We start from the raw sequence: 26,916 nt of genomic DNA, 5'->3' as shown, positions 1-26,916 counted from the left end.
GTTAGAGCATCCTTTTAGTTTGGTCCCATTTATCACAATCTCTTTGAATGGTAGTTGTATAAGTGGAAAAATGACTTTTAGATAGGTAATGGCATACTTGAACAGTCAGCAGTATTCTATAGGAAATGGAGAAACTTCCTCAATGATTTTCGTACTAGAAATACATGCAAGTTCACTTAAAAGTATTTTTCAGATGGATAAAAGTTTTATAATTGCCAACTATTACTTGACAGGGAGAGCTCTAGCTGTGGAGAACTCCTTGACATAATTGGTTCCCAGATCATTAGCCAAAGTAATGAACAGGAGAATCATTGTTTTGCATTATTATATGGAATTTAAGCTTATGTAAGTGCAAGCAGATCTTGTTAGAGTTTCTGAAGAATGTGTCAGTCAGAAATTAAACAGTCCAGAGACTTACAAGAGCACACGTAGTAATAAGTTCAGTTCCCCTTTTTAGTGCCTTGTCCATTTTGCAATGGTAACATTTTTTTCTAGAAAACATTGGTATGGACAAAGCATATGGCCTTATAATACTGCTCTCTGCAGCCATTCTGTATTTCCCAATGATAATTTCTGGCTCTTGGGCTTAATGAGAAGTCTGTTCTACAGGGATGCCACACTCAGCCTGAAGAACAGAAAGTATCTAACTTGCCTTTTAATATGCCTCAAGCTATCAGCTGCTAGCAAAGGAGTTGTTGATGAGTGAGTAAGGCTCCTTCCAGCCATCGCGAAGCATAATTGTGGTGGCTGATACGATGGGTTTGTGTTTGAGAAAGATGGTTCCAGAAACTGAGAGAGTGTGTCTGCGATACAAGCAGAGCCAGAAGACAGGGCAATGCTCCATGCTATGACATCCATTTAAGATATTTCGGAACTAATTGCAATCTAAGGTTTAAATCGCATGCAGGCAAAGCTAAGCCATTATCTTATGAAATCGCAGTGTTTCTGAAGGTCATTCCGTCCAAATGAGTGGTTGTTTCAGATATGAATCATGAGCTGTGGTCAGTTACACTAGATCGCATAAAGTGACTCCACTGGAAGGGCATTAAGAGGCTAGAGGCCTTGAAGACAGAATGCAAGGACTGACTTAAGCACCTTTCTTTAAAAAAAGGAGGTTGGCAATTGGTCAGAAGAGAAATGCATGCAAGAGCGCTTTTAGTTTTCTTTTTGATGATGATGTGGTAGATGGCAATTTGATATACCATCCTTTAGCTTTGTAAATTGTGAAACACTGTTACTAATTTATTTTTAAACTTCTTTAGCATCTTTTACATCTTGACATAGAAAATATGCAAAGAAAGGACAATTTATCTAGTCTTCTCTACACTAAGGCAGAATCAACAATGTCTATTTTTCTCGATAGATATTGTCTAAAAGGTTTTTTGGCTGTTCAGTGATGGAGAATTCACAGCCTCTCCAAATAAGTCTAGTGCTTCATTGTTTTCACTGGTAGAAAGTTTTGTCCTCGGTGTCTGATCTGAATCTCTCTCGCTGCAATTCTGACTATTATTCTTTTTTCAGTTTGGCATCTACATGGAGAGCATGGAGATTACTGTGTTCATTTTGCAATAGCTTTCAAACATGAAGGCGATAACCCATTCCCCATCTCCTTGTTTCTTTTTTTTGAAAAGCAGCCCTTATTAATGCAGTCTTTGTAGATCTAGGACCTTAAATCTGTGCTCAGCCTCATTTCTCTCCTTTAGACTTTGTACCAGTTCTGAGTTGCAACAATTGAAATTGAATGTATTACTCCAGCTCAAGTGATAAGTAACACCAAGGAGAGCAGAACTGATTTCTGTGTTTTTACACAGTACTCCCATTTATAACTTCCAGTGTTGTGCTCACCTTCTTTGCAATTTTATAGCAAGGTTGACTTATATTCAGTTTGTGATCAGCCCATGTGTTCATAAACCACAAATATTTTTCTACAGAAGCATTGCATAGCCACTTAGTTTTGTATTTCTCTAGTTATGTATTACTACAAGAGTCTGAAACTTTGCATTTGCCACTATTGCAATGCCCTACTTAGCCCTGTTGTTTCCAAAGTAATTCTCAAATCCCTCAAGAGAATTCTGAATTTCAGTTGTAGATTTCAGTCTACTCAGTCCCTCTCTGACTAATGTTATTTGCAAATTCCTTCCATTTCTTTTGTCATGCCCCTGAAATATAGCCTCCCAGTTGATAATAAACAAACAATAGTTCCCTAAGTAAAGAGTTCTGAGTAGTTCTGTAGCCACCTAATTGCAATTTATATATTCTAGCTTTGCTTAAGAAAACGTCATGTGACACAGCATAGTTAAAATCAAGATATATGTCTTGTGCTGTTTCTCTTCTATCACAAGGCCTTTTATGCTGTCAGAAAGAAAACAGACTGACTTGACGTGACCTATTCTTGACAAATCTGTGTTGGCTGTTGCTCAACTCCTTGTTAACTTCCAGGCAGTTGTGTATAGCGTGATATCTTGTGCTTTAATCATTGCACATATTCTCCTGAGCTTGAAGACAGGGGGAGCAAGCAAGATATTTAAACATAGGCTTCTGGTGTCAATTGAGATGCACTGCGGTATGTACTCTAGTACCCAGCTTCTTCTTCAAAAGGTTATAGGTCCCCTGTAGGTTCTGGTTTGTATCTGCCCAGAATGTGTCCATATGAATATCTTAGGACACCCTAGGGCATCTCAAAAAAGAATCGGTTGTCTGTGTGTAGGCCATAGAGTTCTTCTGAAGCTGGCTTAGTCTGTAAGTCCTTAGCTGTGCCTATCCCCTTCTTTAGACACAGGTGATACATATGGGCTGTATACATATAGCTAGCATGTATAATTTTGCAGTTGTCCTCTTCACTGCTCTGAAATCCGTCTTTTAACAGTTCTGAAATAGATTCGTAACTGGGCATTTAACAGGCTAGTCTATCAAGTCCAGATGATTTGAATGCATTTAAGTAATATTTATTCAGCTACTTGCTTGTTCAAGGGTGAGATCTTACCCTTTTGCCTTCTGTTGCTGGTATTAATTGTATTAAGCACCTCAATGCAGCAGATTTGTGGTGAAGATGGATTCAAAAAAGGCAGTATGAACATTAGCTTTGTCTCCATATCCCCCTAGTTTTTCCCCTGTGTTGCACAGTGGACTAACTTTTTCTTTCATCGTCTTCTTGCTCCTAATGTACTTACAGAATTATTTCATCCAGAGTTTGATATGTCCCTTGCCAACTGTGTCTAATTTTGGCCCATTATACCATGTTCTGCTGTGGTATTCTTGCTTAGAAAGTTGACCTCATTTCCATCCCCTGCATGCTGTGAGATCAATAGTGATGTCCTGACTAAGACAATGTGGTCTCATTGTACAATCCCCATTATTCCTTTGCAGGAGGCTTTGCACTCCGTGTGGTCAGTATTGTTTATTTAAAGAACTATGAGGTTTCCTTAACTCCTTTTTCACTAGCACCACATTCTTGGGGATTCTCCCAACTAATTCTGCATTTATGAAAGTATGCCTACTTGAAACATTTTTTTTATTCTGTTGTCATGTCTTCCTTCTTTTTTTCCCAAACAAGCTTTAGTCTTTTATATTACTATCAGTCATATGAATTATCAGATCTCCATTTTGCCAATTAAGTCAAAATGTTGGTTGTCAACTAAATCTTCCAAGTCCTCCTACGTACCATTTGTAGTTCTTGCATTAGTGTTCAACCATCAAAGACTGAGATAAATGTACCACTGTCATCACATTGGCCCCTTCTTTAACCCCTTCTTTTATAAATAAACTTCTTTTGGCAGTGGTCCACAGAAGAGTATTTTATTTTATTTTATTTCCTGTATTGTTGGGCCACATATATAAATACAGCATTCAAATTTTGGAGAAATTAGCAAGTCTGTCTTTATATCACGTTCCTTTCCTCTGTGAGGGCTGTTTTCCATCTTTGCTTACCTATTGCCATATCTCTAAACCTTCTTGGGGCATCACCCCATGGGTGAAGATGCCAAAGCCATTCTGCCTATAGCACCTACTGAACCACGACTTCATTACCCGTATACGTCTCTTACTGCCGATAAAAACGTCAACAGATACCTAGGTTCCATGATGAGTCCTACAACCTCCTTGTCACTTCTGATCCACTCAGTCTCATTTCTTGCTGTATTCTTAGAGTGAAGGTAGATGGACATCAAAGTTTAATAACCAGTGGAATGAGTAGATTTTCCAGGCATCATACCTACCAAGACCTTCATGAGGTTCATCAGATGGTCTCTGTTGTCCTCATTCCCCTTCATTCCCCCCTTGGAATCCCCTTTGGAGGTGGTGAATCTCTTGGACACTGGGAGCACTGGCTTTTCTTAATCTGTTCTTGGGATTGGTTCCTCTCCTTTTTCAGAACAGGTTCTAATTTTGGGATTACCTTTCTCTGTATATGAAGATCATATGAAGGTTTGGAGGGTTTAGCATGGAGAGAACTTTTTATGCTCTGGTGGTGTGCTTGGGTGCATTGCAGTTATATCTGAATTTCAACCTTGCCAGTCACACATGTAAACTAGTTACTGGTGCCTGAGACTGCCTATTTAAAATTCACATGTGCCCATTTTAAACATGCTGTTTCAAGAGGAATAGGAATGTAGTCTTTGGTGTCCAGTGCAGCAGATGTGGGTTTATCGTCTGTTGTGTCCGTGCTCGGGAGCATGTTTGTGACTGCTTATACCTGGAACATTTTGTCCAAATGTATCCGCAGAGCTTGTATCTGGTTCTGTTCTGTGTGAAAAAGGGTGTCTTTTTTAAGTTTTCAGTAGTTAATGACAAGGTAGGTGGCCTTTAGAAATGCATTGCCTCATCTTTTATGTTGTGCTTTATAAGCATTAACAGGAATTAATTTCGTCAGTGCTTTTCTTGTTACAGTTTGTTGTGGCAGTGTGTGAAAGCTCTTTGTAGCTTTCCTGTATCCAGTTTCTGAGCTGTTTGACACAGAGGAGGATAGCATTCACCTCCAAATGAAGACATCTAAATTTGTATGTCTGCAAGTGTGCTAAGTATCTAAACTCCCATTACAGATGATGCAGATCGAGTCAATACATGAACAAAGAGACTGAAGAGCTATTTGTCTCACTGTAAAGTAGATGCCAAATTGCTGGTCAGCTGAATAGTCCTCTACGTTCCATTGACTGCATCAGCTAGACCTCCATTGACTGTAATAGGAGATTGGAAACCTAAGGCCACATCTAAACATTTACATTAGTTGTTTTAATCTTAAGCTGAATTCCAGCCAGTAACGCCACCACTCTCCATTACTTTTTAAGTTACATTTTTATAGAGCTGTAGGGTCTAGGCTTGTATGCCTTTGGCACTAACACTATCAAAATCATTAATAGCAAATACTAATCTTTGTCATCAAATGATAGTATGTAAAGTATGAGTTTGGGTATTGTTTTTGTTATGATTGCTAGCAGTCACCCCTTCTACTCACCCCCTCAAAGAATCCCAAAAGTACTTTAAGTAGTGGCCTGAAGCCACTGATCACAGGTGGCAAGCATCCGGTTTTGGTGGTGCACACAGATATTTGATAGTATCACCTGGGGACTTGCTTGTGAATTGGTGTCGTGGTTTAACCTCAGCCGGCAACTAAGCACCACACAGCCGCTCACTCAGTCCCCGCCCTGGTGGGATGGGGGAGAGAATTGGAAGGGTAAAAGTGAGAAAACTTGTGGGTTGAGATAAAAGACAGTTTAATAAGTAAAGCAAAAGCTGCGCACGCAAGCAAAGCAAAACAAGGAATTCATTCACTACTTCCCATCGGCAGGCAGGTGTTCAGCCATCCCCAGGAAAGCAGGGCTCCATCACGCATAACAGTTACTTGGGAAGACAAACGCCATCACTCCAAGTGTCCACCCCTTGCTTCTTCTTCCCCCAGCTTTATATGCTGAGCATGACGTCATATGGTATTGAATATCCCTTGGGTCAGTTGGGGTCAGCTGTCCCGGCTGTGTCCCCTCCCAACTTCTTGTGCACCCCCAGCCTACTCGCTGGTGGGGTGAGAAGCAGAAAAGGCCTTGACTCTGTGTAAGCACTGCTCAGCAGTAACTAAAACATCCCTGTGTTATCAACACTGTTTCCAGCACAAATCCAAAACATAGCCCCGTACTAGCTACTAGGAAGAAAATTAACTCTATCCCAGCCAAAACCAGTACAATTGGGCCAAACTTATTTTTGCACTTTCTGTCTTCCATTCCACATACTGCTTCACAAGCCTTGAAAAAATGTCAGGCCTAAGGTCAATGTTTTCCATTAAGATAGTTGATAGCTATAAATAGTTATTGCTTACATCTGTATTTGGGTGGCTAAAGTAATCTAAGTAGGTAGCCTATTTTAAGAAGTAGGGACTTTAAAAGAGAAGGCAGTTCACTCCTGTTACAACATGAACCACCAAGCTTGGTATTAAGTACTATGAGATCTTTTTTTTGCTGACAAAGCCACTGTGGCATGAAGGGACAATTAATGCATCAGACTTCATGATCACCAGGAGTGGAAATTTATAGGATCAACAAACATGAATTTGGACATGGTTGGCCTACCCAATATAATAGATGTGTAAGAAAAGCACAAAAATTAGTCACCAAAGTGTGTGTTCCAAAGTACTCACCCGGTTTACAGTAGTCTGCATTCCGAGGATGTCCAATTGGCAGAAGCTTGTGCATGTTGAGACATGCATTGTCTTGTTGCAATCTCTTCTAAAACTTACTATCACTTCTTACTAGATTTGATACCAATTTTTAATCCTTTTGTGGAGCAAGAGACCATCTGGTATGCTACAAACATATCTATTGATGTTCTCTTTGGATTTAGGTTGTGAGGGGGTGTTTCATGCTGAATAGCTTAGGCAGCAAATGTAGAGGCGCTAATTAGGAGTCTGATCTTCTTTATGCTTCCTTTACTGTTAGTGGAAACAGAGGATCTCTTCCAGAATGATGATGCAGAGTACCTAAATTAAGTGTTTATTTCTGTGTACTTGGACTCAAAACAGTTCTGTTTCTTGGAGAGAGTTCCCCTTACTATTAGAGATTTTTTGGGGAAAATACAGATACTAGTCTTCCATGTCACCTGTGAACTTGTGCTCTATGGTCGTCAAGAGTAAAATGAGCCAAGCCCAGCATGTTGTCTAGATAGCTCTCCAAAGTGTTTGCCTTCATAAAGTCAGTCACTAAGGTTGCAGCATCTTCAGATGCTACATTTGCACTGTACATTCATCACAGGTCAGTTTGATGCTGGTGCCCAGTACTGGAGAATTGGATTTGTTCCATGTTACAAAATGGCAGTGGTGTCTCTCCACATACATAAATAAAACGTAATTTTTCCTGTGTGTGATATAAATACTGCTAAATTTTTCATTTTTAATATTTTGGAGGCTTTAATGCAAAAGTGTCAAAATGTATTTTCTCATACCTTCCGTCTTTTGCACATAATGCCTTTTACAGACATTTGGGAAAGTCTGTGAATTATAGGACTGTTCTTCCCCCAAGATAAAACATAAAAGCACAAAAAAGAGCTAGCAGCAGTTTGTAGAAAACACGTGTATAATTACTTGAGTGGTGCTGAACACTTAATTTGGATGAATCTTCACTTCTTTCACTGATTTTTTGTTTGGTTTTCTATTGTGAGGTATTATGGTCAAATGGTGTGATGTTCACACAAGTTTTCAGGTAAGAAATATGTAATACTACACAGGAACTATATATAGTGGATCATTAGTAGTTTTAGAAATACTAATTTTATAAATATAAATATTAATTTATAAATATAAATTTTAATCATTTGAAAGAGAGATAGAAATAATACATTTGCTAATTCCTTGTCTTCGAACTTTCTAGCCAAGATCAGATAACCTACCAGTATACACCTATGCAGTACTTGCTGTATCCCTACTAAACCACCAGTGTGCATCTTCAGGTTGAGCTACAAAAATCATCCCTGCCTTATTATCAGAAGAGAATTTTCAGTGGAACTTGGAGGAAAATAATTGAAGCGGTTGTTCATAGAAAGATTACTCAGTTCCTTTTGATAAGAGTGTTTGACATTTGCTTTGTAATGCAAACAGATGTTGGGTTTTAACAGATATGTTTTGGGGTTTGGTATTTTTTTGTTTGCTTTCAATAAAAAGAGGAACTTTAAAAACCCATTGTGAATTCTGCACAGACGTATTAATTAGAAAACATAATTCTACCATTGTGCTTAATCAGAAAAACAGAAATTTAAAGATCAACAGAATAAAACATAAACTTTCTAAGAAATGTTTGTTGTTCCAGCTCATTAACACACTGTCTCTGTTGGACACCATTTTTTAAATAACATAAAAATTAATAGTGTATTTAAGAACTGCTTTATTGACATGTTTCTTCAAATCCTAATTTATACGTAGTGATTAATTGTGCTGTCTCTATCATCAGACCATAGAGAAGTAAATACACCCTTTGACTTCAAAATTTTCAATTTCCACTTTAACTTTTTGAATTAGGTGAAAATGCGTTCTCTGGGTGAGGTAAGAAAAGATTTCAGTAGAGGTTGTTAGCTAATATTGTAGGAAGAAGACCTCTTAGTCCTTCCAAGTTTAACAGAGCAGAAAAAATGTCAGCCTGATTTCACATGACTAGGGTATTGAGAAAAGGACTAAACCGTCTTTGTTAGTGTTGTTGATTCTGATAGACTCTTTCAAAACAACCAGATGTAAAATTGCTCGTTTTGTGTCTAACTTGTAGAAAACTTTTTTCCCCTGGGTAGAAATCTTTAAATGCATCAAAAATAGCTAAACAATTGAACTTCTTGTTAGTTTAGTTTTGGTTGTTTTCCTCATTTGGTAGTGGATCTGCTTTCTGCTTAGTACTTTTTTCTTCTTATAACATTTTGAAAATTTCTGTCTCATTCACTTTAGCTCTGTGGCCATTATGAGTTCCTTTAGCTTTTTTGTCCTCATCCTTTTCTCTTTGAGCTTTAACTGACTGAATAAATTCTTCCTGTTCCATTCCCAGCACAGTTTTTCTTTGATCTCAAATTTCTGAGCAAGTTTGGTGAAGTCACTGGGGCTGGCCAACTCTTTAATTCCTGCATTTTCCATTGGTATCTCTTATGCTAAATTATGTGTACAAAGTCTAGATAATGATGAATACTTTCATGCATCCCTCCATAGTGTTTTAGCCTGAAATGATTCTTTCATATCATGTTAAAATAGATCACTGGAAGCTTCTCCTCTAATTAATTAGTGTGTGTCCACCTTCTGTATCGTTATATGCTCTTCTGTCTAGATTTCAGCTGTTCCAGCTACTTAAATCTTCCATAAGTTGTATGGTCCCATAAACACAGGTCTCAGGAAAGGTCCTCCTCTGCCAGTTCATCAAAGGCAATGACTATCATGAAGTCAGCAGTGACTTCTTCTTGAGTTTGTTCTTCTTACTTTTCTTAACCTTAAGCATCTTTAACATCATATTTTCGATCTTGTGAACATAGTTCCCTAATACTTGTAAGCTGTTACAGTTAATATCTAAAGTGGCCAGTGCAGCATGCATCTGTTTTCCGATGCAGTCCACAAATGATCTGTTGTTCCATTGCTAGCTGACCTATACTAAGTTTTCTTCTTAGGTAACCCACTGCAATCTTCTCATTCTCCCTTTCTGCTATTCTTCTTCCGGTTTGTTTTTTTTTACCCCCCCCTTTTTTCTTCCACAGGTACTCACTACTTGAATTTTTTCTGGTCCACAAGAACTAATGAACTTTACCTATGACCTTGCTAACATACACTTTCTGTTCTGAAGTTCCAGCCTGTACTTTTCTCTCAGGTGGACTAGTTAACATTTGAATTTGGTTGAAGGTCTTTCTAGCATTTAGCTTGGGGTTTGAAGTTTCTTTTCCACACCTTATAAGAAATTGTGCACCCAACAACTTGGCACTTTTTTCCCAAGTATATTAATCAATAAAATAAAAGATGCAGTAACTCTTCCTACAAAGCTTGCTTTTCTCATGTCCTTACAACAACAGGGTTACAACAAAGCTAATACTGTTCTTCCTGTATTCACATGGTAATATAACTTGGCAGTCTTTATAACGCTCTTGATTTATGCAGCCTAGTGAAATAGCTCAATCACACTTGGCTACAGTTTCATATTATGTTTAATGCAATCTGAAAGTGGATTGCTGCTGAAAAGTGGCATTCTCTTTCCTCCTCTTGCGGTGCATTCCAACTTTGCGTGAGATCTAATGATCGTATGACCTTAGGATAAGTTGGATCATCTTGCTGATGTAACAGAATATTATTGTCTGCAAATTACTTTCCTATGAGATTTTTTCATCTGGCTAGTGATATGGCCACACTGTTTGCCATCAGCTGAGCAATGGCGTTTCAAGAGGACCATGTCTTTCAGAGACAGCCTGCAGTTAAATGAGGTTAAATACGATAATAACAATTTCGTGTCTGTATTACTCTTTACGGCAAAACGCTGTCAGGCTTAGGGATAAAATCTTGAATTTACTGAAGTTTGGAGTAGAACCTACATTGACATGAGTGAGTGTTACTATTTCATCTCCTTTTATGTTGAAACAGAAGGTAGCTTCAGCACCTTTCTTTGAGGAACAAAGAATTGTTTATTTAGTAGCATGTGATTCTTTTCTTTGTAACTTCTCATCTTACCTTTTTAGGAAATCATTTAAGTGCTGTTTTTGACCACATACTGATTTGTTTGTTCAGGTGCAAGAGGCACTGGAATCTAAAAATCTCACTTCAATATATTAATTCTGGAATTTAAATATTTCTGGAAAAGTTCATTTGTGCAGAAAGAACATAATGTGTCATACCAGTTTGATTTATACAATAAGCACATGTTCTTTATGGCCTTTCTCTTGTCTCACTGATTTTATTTTCTCGCTGCCTCTGCTGCATGTTTCACTGTTTCTTTCCAGTTTTTCTCCAGTTTCAGCATTAGTCATAGCCTATCTGTAATTAATATGCATGTGTTCCACAAACCACATCATGGGAAGCGTAGAAGCATTATATATCCGCCCTACTTGAATGCAAATCCTATGACTTGTTGGCAAAACAATGCCATATAGCAGGAAATCACAGGTGGCAGTACTGTAGGTTCATATCCTGCCAAGGGACCCTGGTACCATACACATACTGTTTTCTTGCTGGAATCAAATGCCTTTAGCATTTTTCAGAGTCCATGCTTACCACTCTATTTCTCTTTTTACTACTTCACATCTTTCTGGTTTACTCCTGTGAGATTATTGTGGGACAGGATGTCAGCTAGGCAATGAGTAAATTAGCAAGGACTGTTATGAAAGTAGGGCCAGTACTATCAGTGAAATATAGAGCTCAGCGAGGGAGATACAGCTAAATATCACTTAATGTTTCTGACACGTCTGCTTCTTTCTGGTTCCAGTTTGAAACAAGCACTGAGAATTAGGGGATATTACGTAGCTAAAACATGTGTTAATATGCTGGAAAATGTGCTGGTTTTTACTGCTAGATCACAAATGGTGTTGTCAAACATTTATCTCTTAGTTACCTTGAAGGATGTAAAATAGTGAGAGTGTTTGTTCTAGCAACGTTACCTCTTCTGCTGTTTCCTCTCTTTCTCTATTTGCTAGTTTGTTTTTATTGTCTCTTTATTTATTATGCTAGAGGTGATACCCACTGCTAATTTGTTTTATATAATTACTTTTTTCAGTTATTAGAATTCCTTCAATATTCAGACATATCCTCACAACCTGAAAATAAGCATTAAGGTTTATGGTAAAAGAAAGCTCAATAGTTGGATTGCTTTTAAAAGTTATTGTAGAAAATATTGTGATTAAGACTTTTAATGGTGTTTTATCATTGAATGTTTGACAGATGTAGGAAGTAAAAATAATCATAATGTTCTTCCACAGTTTTCACTGTTGTTGCCTATAAAATTATGTGTATAGCTGTTTTTAGTTTTAGTGCTGAGTTTACACCAGTTATTTTGTTAAGGTTACCTGTCATCCACTCTTCTGCCAGTACAGCAGACATTAGCTAACATGAGTGTTAGGTATATTTAGAAACAGCAAAGTTACTGTCTTCATTACATTTAATTAATTTGTTTTGTACCATATTCCCGTCAGATGCAGAAGTACAATAATGATCTTGATTTTTGATTGTGTACAATAGCTCTAGACATAGGCCTAAGATAGAGGGCTGTGATTAAAGCACATCAGTCAGGTGTAAACTGAGTTATCATCAGTAATACTGATGACTGAAGAGAGCACACACTGGCGCTGGATTAGCCCACTTGCATTTACAGTAACGGCTATAGAGAAAATGCTGTTTTAATAGCAGTAGGTAATTTTCTTTGTTATTCCCACTCCCTATCCCTCCCCATTTCCCTTAATTGGAACTCTGTTTTTATGTAATCTTAGCTGACGCTATTTCTGACACTATCTTCTGCTGCCATCGGCTTATTTTCTAGATGGGAAGTGATGGAGTTTTGCGCCTCAGTAGTTCCGCTCTAAATAATGAATTCTTTGCATATGCAGCACAAGGGTGGAAACAGCGATTGGCAGAAGGTAACTCTCTGCTTGTTCTCAGATTTACCAAAGGTTAATTGTTTTTATGAAGAATGTCTCTGTTTCTGCATTTGAGGAATCCTTTTAGAATAGAAAGTGTAATACACCAGTAATTCAGCAAAAGAAAAATTGCTGATTCCATTTTGAATTTAGTGTACATTTTTACAGCTTGCTGTGGCAGCTTATTTTGACAGTTTAAAAAAAACCCCAAGCATTTTCATCACTGCCAGCCTTGGAAACATAAATGCATGTAACTAAATCCCACCAATATACTTTTGGAATACTGATGTTATATGGTAAATGAAATCTTTCTATGTCACACTCACTTTTGTTTTTCATTATTTTCATTTTGAATTGTTGGATGACTGTAACAGAAATCACTGTATGTCATCTTTGTAACTGTAATTTATAATTACCCATATTAAGCTAATCCTTGACAACTTTTATTCAATACATTAGTATTTGTTTTTTAGGAGAATTTACACCAGAAATGCAGTTGCGCATCAGACAAGAGATTGAAAAGGAAAAGAAAACAGAACCTTGGAAAGAAAAATTCTTTGAAAGGTTTTATGGTGAAAAGTAAGTATTGAAGCAAATAAAAGAATTTTTTTATTTTCTTTTAAGAGGAAATGAAAATATAATTCTCTGCTTCACATAGCATGGTCATATGCTGTAAAACTTAATAAAGCAGTTATCAAAGGCAGTCATTCCCCAGTATAAGAAGTTGTGGGTAGAATTATAGTGGTGTGTCTGCACTTGCATTACAATTGCATTTTTAAAGGTTCATAACTCATCCATAAAAATTCATTCCAAGGAGAGCTTAAGACACAAAACCCAAGCATGTGAGTATTTTCTAATTATCTTATACAAGACAGCATTAGGGCAATTCTTCCCTCCTGCAAAATATAAATACAGCTTCTACAGACTTGAAGACCAGTAGAGATATTTCTGTAGTATGTTTTTATTTATTTTATTTTTTCTAAGCTAGTTGTAAAGTTTCTAAAATCAAATAGTGTTTTTTATTGTTTGACTGAGATGGCCCCTTGTTGGAGTAGAATATACGACATAGAAGAAATATTGGTGAGAGACAAATGAAAGTGACAATGACTAGTCTAATTTTAGAAGAGAGATGCAAAGAATAAATAAATACCCTTAACTGACTAAAACGAATTGGATAGTAACACTCCAGGTGCACGACTGGGGCGAGTCAGCACAATTTCATTGATGATGATACAGAGATGGCATTCTGCAGCAGCTGAAGATTCAGTTCTTATAGTCAGGTTTTTTAAAAAACAAAATTTAAGGAGATTCACATCTTTTAAAGATTCAAGAATCTTCCTTTTAAAAGTTGCTTTACAAAGTTAATCCATCGATACTTAGAATTACATCTCTGTTTTTAAAAGTATTAAGTATTAAAAGTATTAATTCTTATAAAGTATAAACTACTTCTTTAAAAGTTACTGATTTTTTTTTCAGGTATGTTTTAATAGAATTTATGCATAATATTTAGCAGACAAAAATGCACCATGGGAACCATCATCATATGAGATGTCTTAATTTTGTTATTAGATATTTTTTACTTAGGAAATCCAGGGCACAGGGAGTCTGAACTTTGTTGTTAGATGTTTTTTACTTAGGAAATCCAGGGCACAGGGAGCCCTTCATAAAAGTGATTAACTTCAAGATTCGGGCATTCGCTAAAGTGTTTCTGCAGTAACAATGCTACTTCTCACAATCCACTGCCTCGGACCACTGGGAAATGTAGTGAAAACGAGGCAGCAAATGGACAGATCCATTTTAATATTTTATTTTGCACATCCTTGCTAGGTGCTTTCTCCCAGTGTGAATACTATTTCTACACCACTTTATCTTTACATAGAATGGAAATTCTAGGGTCTTAATATGGCAGACTTACTTATTGTCAAGTGCTTAATTTCTTACTTAACAGCTTTGAGACCTCAGTGTAGTCCAGGTGTTGATCCCTTTAGTATCAAAAAATGTTAATTAGGTTTTTAGATAAGGAACATAATGACTTTTCGTTATGCATGTCAAGAGAAGAGTCGGTTACCAACCTTTCATGAAGGAAAGGGCTGTGTAAGGTGTTGGCATAGGGCCTCCACAAGAAGTAGAAGTTTAGTACCAGCAAAGCATGAGCACCTCACTCTAGCTGAAGCCTATTCCTCAGTCACAAATGACTGTCACATGCACAGAGAATGATACTCATAATTTTACAGAGCCAGCAGTCCTGCCATGCTAGCTGAACGCTGGACACTATAATGGTTGGCAGATAATTACTCAGTCTGCAGTGATACATGTCATTTGGGTTGATAGGTTCCTGACGTCAGCATTGTTATGCAAAATGTAATATTGCACATAATTTCCATTTTGACTACAGTATTGAATCTGGTCCCCCCCTGCCCTTTCCCCAGCTTGCGTTGTTTCACTCGCATTCTTCTTCCTGGCTGTTATGTAGGCAGATTCTACTTCTTTGCTGCTTTGCCAGATTTAAGTACTTTTTCTCATTATTTACTGACTGAATTGTAGCTTTTTCTATAGTTTCCACCTTTTTTCACTTTGGTTTTTAAACTTGCTTTGAGTATGATTGGGCTTTGTCTCTTTTGAGCTATGTTGATTTGACTGAAGTGGGAGATTTTGAAAGCTTCCTGAACTATTTCTCACATGCACTGTCTGCAAAATGGATCCCTCTTGCAGTCTGACTTGCTCACTTTACAGTCAATGTGGTATTTTTGCTCTGACTTCAGCTAATTTGATCTTCTACTATTCCATAAGTAAATTCAAGTTTCTCCTTATACTTAGAGAAAGACCATTAATAGATGCAGAATCTTTGTAAACATTTTTACACACTCCCCAGTTCATGGCATCCAAAGGCTTCAGAGTGCTTCTAGTGCTTCTTCCATGTTGGCCCTACAGATTATGTTTCTCACGTTTGCTCTTATCTGTACCCAGGCTGTTTATCATGGGACTGTCAGTTGTAGTTTACTTCCATCCATTTATGTTCTCTTTACACTTCCTCATGGTTGTTCATTTTTCCTATCTCTGACTTTCTTTAAAAAACAAAAACTTCATTCTGCAGTCATCATCTGCAGGATCAGCTGATACATGTTGCCAGAAATCCACATTCTTCTGGCTTGTTGTCTCAGGATTGCAAGGGTTATACTCTATTGTCTCAATATATTATTTCTTTTCCCACTCTTGAGATAGTTACGTGTCAGGATAGTACTGCCAGCTCACTAAATCAAAGCTTTACTTTTGAGTAGACCTCCTCTAAGTTTTACTGCTGATTTAATCCCTCATTAATTTTTTTTTTTTTCCCTCAGTACTACTTATCACAGCACTAGAATATCAGCATCCACATATCCTTGAGTACCTGTTTGGGTTTTTTTTTTATTTGATGACTGACTGCCCTTACTTTATCAGTTGAATTCTGTCCTTAGCACTTTCACTGATGGCTGTTTACTGCTGTCCTCATATTTTTGTGCTGTTTTGCAAACTTTGGGTGTCTTTTTCTCTAAGGAAGAAGACAGATCAGCTGTTTATCTTGCAATCTGAGATTGCCTTAAACATGCTGATCTTGAGCCTTCTCCTTTTGAAAGCCTTTTTCTTCACTGCAGTATCTTCTTCAAGATAGTAGTATTTCCAAAACTGCAAAAAAATGATTAAGATTCAGTACGTGTTCTGCTGGCCTTAATCTTGCATTATCTTATTTCTCTTACACTTCTTCCTCTTCAATATGTTACTAGAATGTGTGTATTTATGTAGTGTCCATGTGACAGTTGCATTCACCTTTATCCTGTCCTTCATTCCTTTGTTGATTTTCATTCCATAAAGATAACTATCAGGCAATATCTTTTGGTGTTGTAAGCCAGCTAGAGAAAATAGACCACTGACTCAGTTTTCAATAATGCGGTGGGTTCCCCTCCTCATTTTCCTAGGTAAACTAAACTTTACTCACCTAAACTTATAACCTAAACTCAGACTACATAGGGAACCTATAGTCTATATAGAAGAAAGACACATCTTCCATCTTCTGAAATGCATTCAATGTGGGAGTTGTAAATTTGCTGTTCTGAATTGCTCTCTAGAGGATCCTTCCTCAGCGTATTTATGGCATAGGGAGACTTTGTGCATACTAAGTGACTAGTAGTAGGCAATATTAATAATTACCCTGAAAGTGCTTTTTGGGGTACCAATTCCAGGCTGTTGGTTGGGGTTTTTTTTTGCGTTTACAGCTATCACTGTAATGCATCTGTTCGGTACTTTTAAAATGCGCAACCACAGATTTTGGTTTTTTACATGTTTATTCTGTACTTCCATATACATGGGCCTCTGTGATCTCTGTATCCTTGTGCTTCCATAATTTCTGAATATCTTTTATGCTCGCTTATTTCCATATTATTCTTTGTTTTCTGATTAAAATGACAACAGAGATCAACCTTCTATTAATTAGATTAGAAGATCCTTAAGACCATGAAATTTCTTTTAAGGCCTCCAGCGAAGCTTTTGTGTATTTTCTACTATCATGGAATTGCTGAGGCACAAAGTCTGCTTGGAAAATTTTACTAAAGATGCTAAACACCTACTATCCTTAGAAGGAAATTAAGATGTCAGAGTGCATACATTTTTTAAAATAACTGTTTTTTTCAGCCCTTGGATTTTGTTTTGGTTTGGTTTGTTGTGGGTTTTTTTAAATTTTGTTGAAGTAATAAAACTTCTTTTAAACTAATATTTTCAGGACCAAAGGTAAGAAAATCCTCAGAAGAGAAGTACACATTGGAATAGTTCCTTTGCACTTCATCCCTGAGAATGAATGCACAGAGTATAAATATGTGTCTTTTTAGCTCCTTAAGAACATTAAACTTCTTTCTAATTATAGTGAAATCGAATGAATAGTATATACATAGATCTGTTTATTTAGAAATAATTTTTGTCTTAAATGAAGTATTTAGTTTGCTGAAAGAATGGAGCAAAACCACACAAGCTGTTAACTGAGATCTTTATAATTGACTCTTGAGTTGTAAAATGAGGCTGAAAGTGGAGTTATTTTGATTTTCATCATAAATTTGAAATGACTGTCAAATTACAAAACTGAAACGCATGCTTTGCCTTATTAGTTTAAGGTGCAGCTTTTACTTTAAAGAGCAGCATTTAAGACATATTGCAGGCTGTGTTGACCCTAAATGCAGGCGTAGGAGGAAAAAAGAGATTTCCTTTAGAACTGTTACTGATGGAAGACTACATGGTTGTGCATTTCCTCTGCAATGCGTGCTGTATTAGTATTGCAGTGTTGTGCTGGTATTTAAAAAAAAAAAAACCACAGAAATTTAAACAGAGTATGAGTAGTGGTGAATCTGTGTAGCTTGCTTTTTTGTTTCAATGAAGTGCCAAATAGTTACATAATGAATAATAGATGACTTATTTTAAAAATATTTAAGTTTTTTAACACTGGTAAGAAAATGTGGGTAGTTAGGTTTCCAAAATATATAAAACCATCTATAAATTAGTCAGCCACCACTTAACCAAACCACTATTTTAAACTGGAAAATATGTCCTTTTTGTAAATAAAAGATGTGAGTGAGAAAGACGATCCTATTCCTTTATCATGTCTGTGATGAAAAGACCTTTTTAATTTGTGTGCTTTTATTTAGATTGGGAATGTCAAGAGGGGAATCAATGAAACTCACTGCAGTGCAGAACAATGATGAAGATGAAAGCAATTCTTTGTGTGGATCTTCTGGCACACCTGGTCCTTCTAAGCAAGCAACCTTTGAGGACCAAGAAGAGAAAAGTGCTAAAATTCCACCTTTACCAGAGAGAGATTATTGTCCATCTCTTTGTAGTATGGAACAGGTTCCTGTCAAGGATCTAACGGCAGACTCAGAGGATATACTGATACCTGAAGAATCAATCATTCAGGAGGAGATTGCTGAAGAGGTTGAGACAAGTATTTGTGAATGCCAAGAGGAGAACCATAAAACAGAACATGAGTTTTCTGAGGAGCCAGTAAGTCCAGCTGGCACAAATGAAGAAACAGAGGCAGTACAGCTTGCAGACAGCACTGAGTCCTGTGTCATGATGAATGATGCAACTGATACTGTATCTCACATTGAAATTAAAGTGGAGTTGAAGTCAGAATGCCCTCAGGAGGAGATGTCAGTTGTGATAGATCAGCTGGAGGATTGTGTATCACCAGCACAATCAGCTTCATCCACAAACTCTGTCAGTAATACAGCAGAGAAGGATTCTGAGTCTGCAAAAGAGCTAATTGCACCAGAAATGCAAAATGCGGCTCTGGAAGGCTCCTTGTTCACTGGTGGAGGCATTGCAGTGGATATGGAGCTTCAAAGTGACCCTGAGGAACAGTTGTCTGAGAATGCTTGTATTTCCGAAACTTCCTTTTCCTCTGGAAGTCCAGAAGGACCGTGTGTTTGTATTGCCTCTCCTGGAGGAGACACTCAGTCGACTTCAGAGGAACCCTGTACTCCAGCATCTCTTGAAACAGCTTGCTCATCTGAAGTGTCCAGTACTGAAAACATTGAAGGTGATATTCAGCAAAAGGCCAGTGATGAAAACTTGCACACACCTTTAATGTCGGAAATCTCTCCAATGTCCACCTCACCTGTAACCTCAGAAGCATCTCTGATGTCAAATTTACCTTTAACATCGGAGGCATCACCAGCTTCTAATTTACCTTTAACATCAGAAACATCTCCAATGTCTGATTTGCCTTTAACATCAGAAACATCTTCAGTATCTTCTGTTCTTTTAACTTCTGAAACATCCATGGCAAATAGTTTGCCTCTTCCATCAGAGACATCTCCAGTTTCTAATTCCCCAAGCAATGAAAGACTTATTCTGCAACAAAGGAAATCACCATGTTTGTTGGAAGACTCCCTTCCCACTTTGAAAGAAGAAAGCTCTGCCATTCCTAAGGTGGTTCAAGATGAGAATCTTGTTGTTCAGCCAAAGCAACTTCAGAGTGCCCCTGAAAATATGAAAGTTGGTCCAATAACTATTATACCTGATACTTCAGTATTGGAAGAGCCCCAAAGCAAAAACCTCAGTCACCAGCCATGTAAGTCACATCCTGAAATTGAGAAATCCTACATTGCATCCATCCCAGAACACTCTCCTCCAGAGGTGATCAAAATTAAAAATCACAGTGTTCAGCAAAGAGGTGACAAGAAAGGTACACTCTTGCCATCAGAGGTAGCTGTCTTATCAGAAGGATCAGTTAGCAAAAATATCGAATTGCTTCCATCAAAGCCACTTGATAAACTATATACCTCGTCTCTAGAGAAAGCTACATTCTCTGAAGTGTGCAGAAGTAAATCTCACAAGCTAACAGGCAGCACCCAAAGCCGTCTGGAGAGTTCACATTCTTCCAAGTCATTAGAACCCACAAAATCACCTGAAGTGAGGAACGAAAGTAGAGAGCCAGAGATCCCAAAGCGGAAAACAGCAGAACAGCACAGTTTTGGAATCTGCAAAGAGAAGAGAGCTAGAATAGATGATGATCAGCCTAACCGTAGTGCTTCATCAACAAGTCCATCTGATAAAGATCAGCCACCCAGAGAAGAACCCCGAGTTCCACCCCTTAAGGTAAAGTAATGAATAAACAGGCTGACTTGGAAACTAAAGGTTTATTATCTCCATCCTACTGACTGCATGCAGACACAGTGCATGGTGTATTTTTTGTGGAGGTGTGAGGGGTGTTAGTACTGATGATTTCGCTTAACTATTATATTCCTACCATGCCAAATTACTTCTGATATAAATATACCTATAGTTGTTCAGTCAGGGTCTTTGCTACAAAATTGCTTTTGTGTGAGGGAAAGTTTTCCAGGATCTATGGCTTAATCTAATTCAAGAGCTTCCCCATCATTTACACAGTGCTACTTGTTTTTCTAATTGTCCAACTGTATTATCCACTTGTTCTCCTGCGGATGATTTCTCCAGCAAGCATGAATAATAAATGTTACCATAACCAATACTAAGAAAAACAACCAGTGCCTTAATCCAGCAAGAGAACCTAGAGTCAGAATAGTTGGAGGTCCCTTTGCAAGCCCAGGGCTTGGGGTAGGCTGAAGTGTAGGATTTCCCTGTAGAATTAATTGGAAACAGAGACCTGGCTATCAGGGGGAAGTGTCTAATTGATATATGTATAGATATCTTTGTTAGTGGCAAAGGAAAAGGTAAAAAAGATACACCAACTAAGCAAACACTTGTATGTGTATCATTCTGCTATGTAAGAAAGTAAATTCCAGTTGAAAGCTTTTTTGTTTTCCCTAACAGAGGGATCTATAGATTTAGTCATATATACAGGCTCAGCATTTTGACCCTTTTAATTTTGTACATGATGACATCAGCCAAGTTTTAGATCCAATTTGCTGAACTTAAGCCATTGACTTTGCAATACTAGTTCCTGACTATTCAGAAATGCCCTTTTCTGCACTTATTTTTAACTGCTGCAATCACTGAACATTGTTAATATGGCCAGGAGGGCAAATAGGCTAACTGTTTTAATCACTAGTGCGGCAGCATATTTCAACTAATTTATTTTTATGAGCAGTGATGCAATTGGAAGTTAGCCCATTCTGAGTTTAGTGATACTCTCTCATATTTGGAAGATCTCTATCTAGCCTAATAAATTCTAATCACTCTCTATGCACAAAGGAAAATAGATCACTAGGGAATAAAAAAGGTCATGACTATAATAATAAAAATAATCAAGCACTTAGAGCTTTAGTAGTTCTGGTTATGCAAAGTAGAAACTGAAAAAAGTTGCTACTGAAACAGAAAGCAAAATGTTTTGAAGTAATTGTGAGTTTGTGATATTCTTTAAAATATGTTCATGTAAATGTTAAAGCCTCACAATATTAGGCATGAATGTTTATTTATAAGCCAAAAATTTAACTGCTAGGAAAAGTGAAGTATTCCAGCCCTCCAGACCAGCACAGAGTTGCATGGTTATATAAATGGTTATATATTACAATGCCATCTTAATATTGATTTCCACTGATCTCTTACGGAAAATCAGATGCTGTCAGTCTTGCACAGTCTTAAGAATTGAATCTTCCTGAAGCCTGCAGCCAGTGAATGAGAGTACTGAAAAGCATGCACTGGGAAGCATTTTGAAAAATAATTTTGGACAATCAGTTCTAGTATGTTTTTTATGTAACAAATATTTGGCTCTTGGGTCATCTCACCAACAAACCCCTATCCTTTGTAATTAAAAGAGGAAAAAGAACCCCAGTTCTCCTAAATCATTCTGCTATATGGCTCTCACTTCCCGTCATACCTTATGACTGCTTTTTCTACAAATATGACCTAGTTTTCTTCTCAGTTCCTTTCAGAAGAGAAGTCACAGCATTAACCACTAAGTCCTATTACTGTGGACAGCTGGTAAACATATGGCCCTTTTAAGAAATTGAAATGTTTTTTTGCCAACCTTTGGGTATTCTGAGAGACTGTGTGAGTTATAAAGTGGTCCCAGGACTCTTAATCTCTAATCCTGAAAACAGATGTGCCTAATTGGAAACATACTAATCATCCCAGTGATTTTACAGGTTATTATTTTGTTTAAAGTTTTAGGTATTTAAAACGTTAATATTTGCATTTTTAATATTTGTAGGTTTGAGGATTTCATTTTTGAAATGCAGTAGTGTAGGAGGAATCCCAGGGATGTACTAAAGCGAGTCTCTTAAAATTGCGAGTGAGGAAGGGAAAGGCGTATCCTTTGGTGATTCCCTTTTATACCACTACTCTAAAGTGTTCTGTGGTGTAACATGAAAAACTTCTACACCCTATCTAAAAGCAAGATTTGTTGTCTAGTATATAAGCGAAAGACAGGCTGTTCCTAATGTCTTAGTCATTGGAGACCAAGGAGCAAAAGCACTACATGATCGTTATTTTTTCACACATTTGCAGCAAGTGCTTAGTTACAGGCTCTTTTCCAGTATCACTGCAGCAGGCTTGTTGATCTTCTCAGGTAGATACACTGTATATAAAACAGGTCTGACAAATTCTGTCAGAGAAGCATCATGTTATCATCCAGTTCATTCTTTCTTCCTGTCAGAAGGATCAACGTGAGTAGGCTAATACAGGTGTCAGTTATTCATGCTGGAGGATGATAAAATACTGAAGTGTAAATACCATTAATTTTTAGCATTTTTCTGTCCAGCTGCACTGAACAGTAATTCCCTTCATTACCTTTCTCTGACCCTTTAAGAGACAGCTGGTGATGTTAGCGAGTCGATGATCTCATTAAAATTATTGGTTTTTTTCTTCCTTTAGATTCAGCTTTCAAAAATTGGACCACCTTTCATCATCAAGAGCCAACCTGTTTCTAAACCAGAACCTCGAGTTTCCCCAAGTACAGCGGTCAGCAGTGGGAGAAACACTGGGGCTAGAACTCTTGCAGATATCAAAGCAAGAGCTCAGCAAGCAAGAGCCCAAAGAGAAGCTGCAGCTGCAGCGGCCGTGGCAGCAGCTGCGAGCATAGTCTCTGGAGCAATGGGGACCCCATGCGAAGGTGGGAAGACAAGAACACTGGCACACATCAAGGAGCAAACAAAGGCCAAGCTATTTGCAAAGCATCAAGCCAGAGCTCATTTACTCCAGACTAATAAAGAATCAAAGTCGCAGTTCAGCTCAAAGGAAAGTACCTCATCTCTGGAGATACCAACTTCTACTGACACAAAGATTGAAGGTTCTACCGGTGTCATTATAGTTAATCCTAACTGCAGGTCCCCTAGCAACAAGTCTGCTCATCACCGTGAGACTACCACTTTATTGCAGCAGTCACTTAACACAGCTACATTACCAGAAACTGCTACTGAGATATCTGTGCACAGTTCTGATGAAAATATACCTATGCCACAATTGTGTGAGAAAATTATTTCATCTACCTCTACTGAAAGTAACAGTGTGCCAGTGCTTTATAATAAAAGTTCAGTCTCTGTGTCTGTTTGCAGCACTGCTATGTCTGGAGCAATTAAAGAACTTTCTTTTGCAAGTTCTGTTGATAAATCCTCTGTTTTAATGTCTGTTGACAGTGCAAACACAGCAGTTTCAGCTTGTAATATAAATATGCTGAAAACCATGCCAGGGGCTGATACTCCATGCATAACCGTTGGACCAAAATGTATTGATAACAGTAATATACCAGTCTCCATAGACAATACGGTCTTATCAAATGCCATCGATGACAAAAGGTTGCCAATACCAAGTAGCAATGCGAATAACGCAGTCTCCAGTCATTATGCCACTGTGCCAGCTTCATCTATTGCAAATAATTTGCCAAATCATCTCTCTGGTAGTTCTGTACTGATTCCCCCAGTGGGGACTACCAATAGATTTTCTTCTGATAAGATAGCCATAACTGGGTGTAATGAGCAAAGCACCGTCTCCATTCACACTACCGCTAGGTCAGCTTTAAGTTGCAGTGAGGCCCTTGCAGTAGCAGATTCTGTTGCAAGGCCACCCATTTCAATGTTTACTGGTAACATGGTGACAATAAGCTCTTATGATAATGCTACTAAATTAAATGCTGATCTCTTAGAAAAAAGCTCTGGAACACGAAACCGAATGGATCTCTCTGGTAAATCTCAGCCAGTGAGCTTTACACAAACTGCCATGAATAGGTCTATACCTTGCAAAGTCATTGTGGACCACACTACAAATCTGAATTCCAGTCTGTCACTTTCTTCTTCTATTGAAAATGCAGAGAACAGCATTGACCTGCAGAGCAGACCTGTAAGGACAGAAGCTGCCTTACAAAGTATAGCCTGTCCTCAGGTGTCTGTCATAAGCAGGCCTGAAGTGGTCTCTAATGAAAGCCTTGAGCACAGTTCCAGCTTTATCACCATTACAGCAAAGCAAGACAGCAAGAACTTGCAGGCAGGTTGTTCAAGTCTTCGAGAAGTGCCTCTTGCTCCTCAAGATAAATTAATTGAGGTGGTTACTCCTAGCCAAGGTTTTGCTGAGCAATTAAGAGGTCCTTCAGCATTTAAAAATGAAGCAGATGCTGCCTGTGCCAATCAGTATAGCACCAACAATAGAATTTGTTGGCATGATGAAGAGGCAATGAGTACAGACCAGCCAGTGGTCAGCCATCTTAACTCCGGTAAGCATAAGGAATACACAGAGCAAAACTGCTTAAAAAATGTCAAAACCGAACCTTCCAGTTACACGCAAATGTCAGACCTGCAATCCAGGAGTCTTCTGACGAGCATTGCTGTTCCTGTTAAATCGGAAACTAACGAGTCTGACAAGTGCTTCAGGATGGACACCGAGGATTTCACAGGACCTGAAATGCCTGCCCAGACTGCAGAAATAGCCACGAGTGCGCAGCCGCCGCAGACCTCCAAGACATCCATTGCGGACTCCATGGAAGACTCCCTGTCCCTGACAACAGAAACCCTAAAGAGAGTTACCAGTGCTGGGGGCTCTAGCTGTCGCTTGTCGTCAGTGGAGGCCAACAATCCTTTAGTGACACAGTTACTGCAAGGCAATCTGCCTTTAGAGAAAGTGCTGCCGCAGCCCAGGTCGGGAGCCAAACTAGAAATTAACAGGCTTCCCTTGCCTTTGCAAACTACCTCAGTATGTAAAACAGCGGTGTCCGAGAGAAATATTGTTGAACATCCTTCCAACTCTCCTAATCCAGATGGTAAAGGATTTACAGCAGGCAGCATAGCCCCACTACAAATCAGAAAGCGTGAAAACCATCCGAAAAAGAGGATGGCCAGGACTGTGGGGGAACATGCGCAAATTAAATGTGAGCCTGGGAAGGTGTCAATGGACACAGATGTTAAAGTGGCTCCTTGTGTAATTAGTTCCAGCATGAATCAGCTAGGGCACGGCCAGCCATTTAAGCAGGAGTGGCTGAACAAACATGCCATTCAGAGCCGGATCGCTCACAGCCCAGAGATCAAGCAGCAGAAGAGGCCATTGCCTTCATGCAGTTTCCAGCAGAGCTTATTTCACATTGATAAAAATGGCAGCTTTCATGCAGAAGCTAGTACCTCACATAGACAGCATTTTTACCAAATGTCCATGGCTGCAAGAGGCCCCATTCCTACGGCAGCTTTGTTGCAGACTACTTCAAAAGGCCCACCTGGCTGCAACGCATTTGCTTTTAGCAGACACCTGGAACAGAAGGGCTTGGGAGATGTGAATATTTCTACAGCAGCTCACCAGCTGAGGCTAGGAAGCGTGTTTTCCCCTAATATTCAAATTAAGGAAGGTGATGACATTGCCAGTGCCTCTCAAACTCTGCAGAGTAAAACATTAGTGCATCCCCCTCCTCCCCCTCCGCCCCTGCCACCTCCTCCCCCTCCTCACCCAAATGCAGAAGTCCCCTCTGATCAAAAACAACCGACAGTTACTATGGAAACCACTAAAAGACTTAGTTGGCCTCAGCCAGCAAGCATCTGTAGCAATATAAAATCTGAACCTGTTTCTTTTGAGGAAGGTTTGAGCAGCAGCTGCGAACTGGGCATGAAACAAGCTTCCTATGATCAGAACGAAGTGAAAGAACAGTTAAAAGCGTTTGCATTAAAAAATGCAGATTTCTCTTCCTATTTACTTTCTGAGCCACAGAAGCCTTTTACCCAACTCGCTGCTCAGAAAATACAGACGCAGCACCCACAGCAGCAGCAGCAGCAGCAGCAGCTCTGTGGAAATTATCCAACAATACACTTCGGTAGCACAAGCTTCAAAAGGGCAGCATCTGCAATTGAGAAATCGATTGGGATTTTAGGAAGTGGCTCAAACGCTGCCACAGGCCTGTCTAACCAGAACGCGCAGATCCCGGTTCAGAAATTTGCTGACAGTAGCAATGCCGATGAACTGGAACTGAAATGCTCTTGCAGGCTGAAAGCCATGATCGTGTGCAAAGGCTGCGGAGCCTTCTGTCATGATGACTGCATAGGGCCTTCCAAACTGTGTGTAGCTTGTCTGGTTGTACGGTAGGAACTGAATCAAAGATGCAGTATCCCTTATCAGCGTGGGAGAGCAGGACAAAGGAATGGAGAAATTGGAACAGTTTAGGCCACTAATGGTTTGCAATTAGTTGATTGATTTTTTTGTTGTTGTTGTTTTTTCTTCCACGTGGTGCTTTCAGAATTTAGTTATTCCTGCCTGAGTGCCATTTTCTGGGAAGAAGAGGAAACCTGTAGAAGTAGTTTAAAAAAAAAGATAGCCTTGTTACTGAAGCTTCTATGAGCTCTCTTGCTGTGCTAAAAAGAAAAAAGGCATTAATGCATGTCATTCGTAGCTTCTATTTATTTGCACAAAGTGCAGCACGTTTTTTCTCCACTTTTTGATAGTTGATACAAGCTGCAGGTT

At 38.5% G+C, this 26,916-nt stretch overlaps 1 protein-coding gene across 1 annotated transcript in view; it reads left to right on the top strand.

The window, feature by feature from the left end:
* The window catches only part of ASXL3 (additional sex combs like transcriptional regulator 3), a 109,596-nt gene extending 83,055 nt beyond the window's left edge, over positions 1-26,541 (top strand). Inside the window, exons 9-12 of the mRNA XM_009331428.1 lie at positions 12,453-12,549; positions 13,023-13,128; positions 18,216-20,169; positions 22,864-26,541. Of these exons, the coding sequence (XP_009329703.1) occupies positions 12,453-12,549; positions 13,023-13,128; positions 18,216-20,169; positions 22,864-26,541 (5,835 nt within the window). The remainder of the gene's footprint in view (positions 1-12,452; positions 12,550-13,022; positions 13,129-18,215; positions 20,170-22,863) is intronic.
* Positions 26,542-26,916: the final 375 nt, after the last annotated feature.

The sequence above is a fragment of the Pygoscelis adeliae genome, unplaced genomic scaffold, assembly GCF_000699105.1.
Source record: "Pygoscelis adeliae isolate BGI_AS28 unplaced genomic scaffold, ASM69910v1 Scaffold108, whole genome shotgun sequence".
NCBI classification, from domain to species: domain Eukaryota; kingdom Metazoa; phylum Chordata; class Aves; order Sphenisciformes; family Spheniscidae; genus Pygoscelis; species Pygoscelis adeliae.
This window is presented reverse-complemented; position numbering and strand designations above follow the sequence as displayed.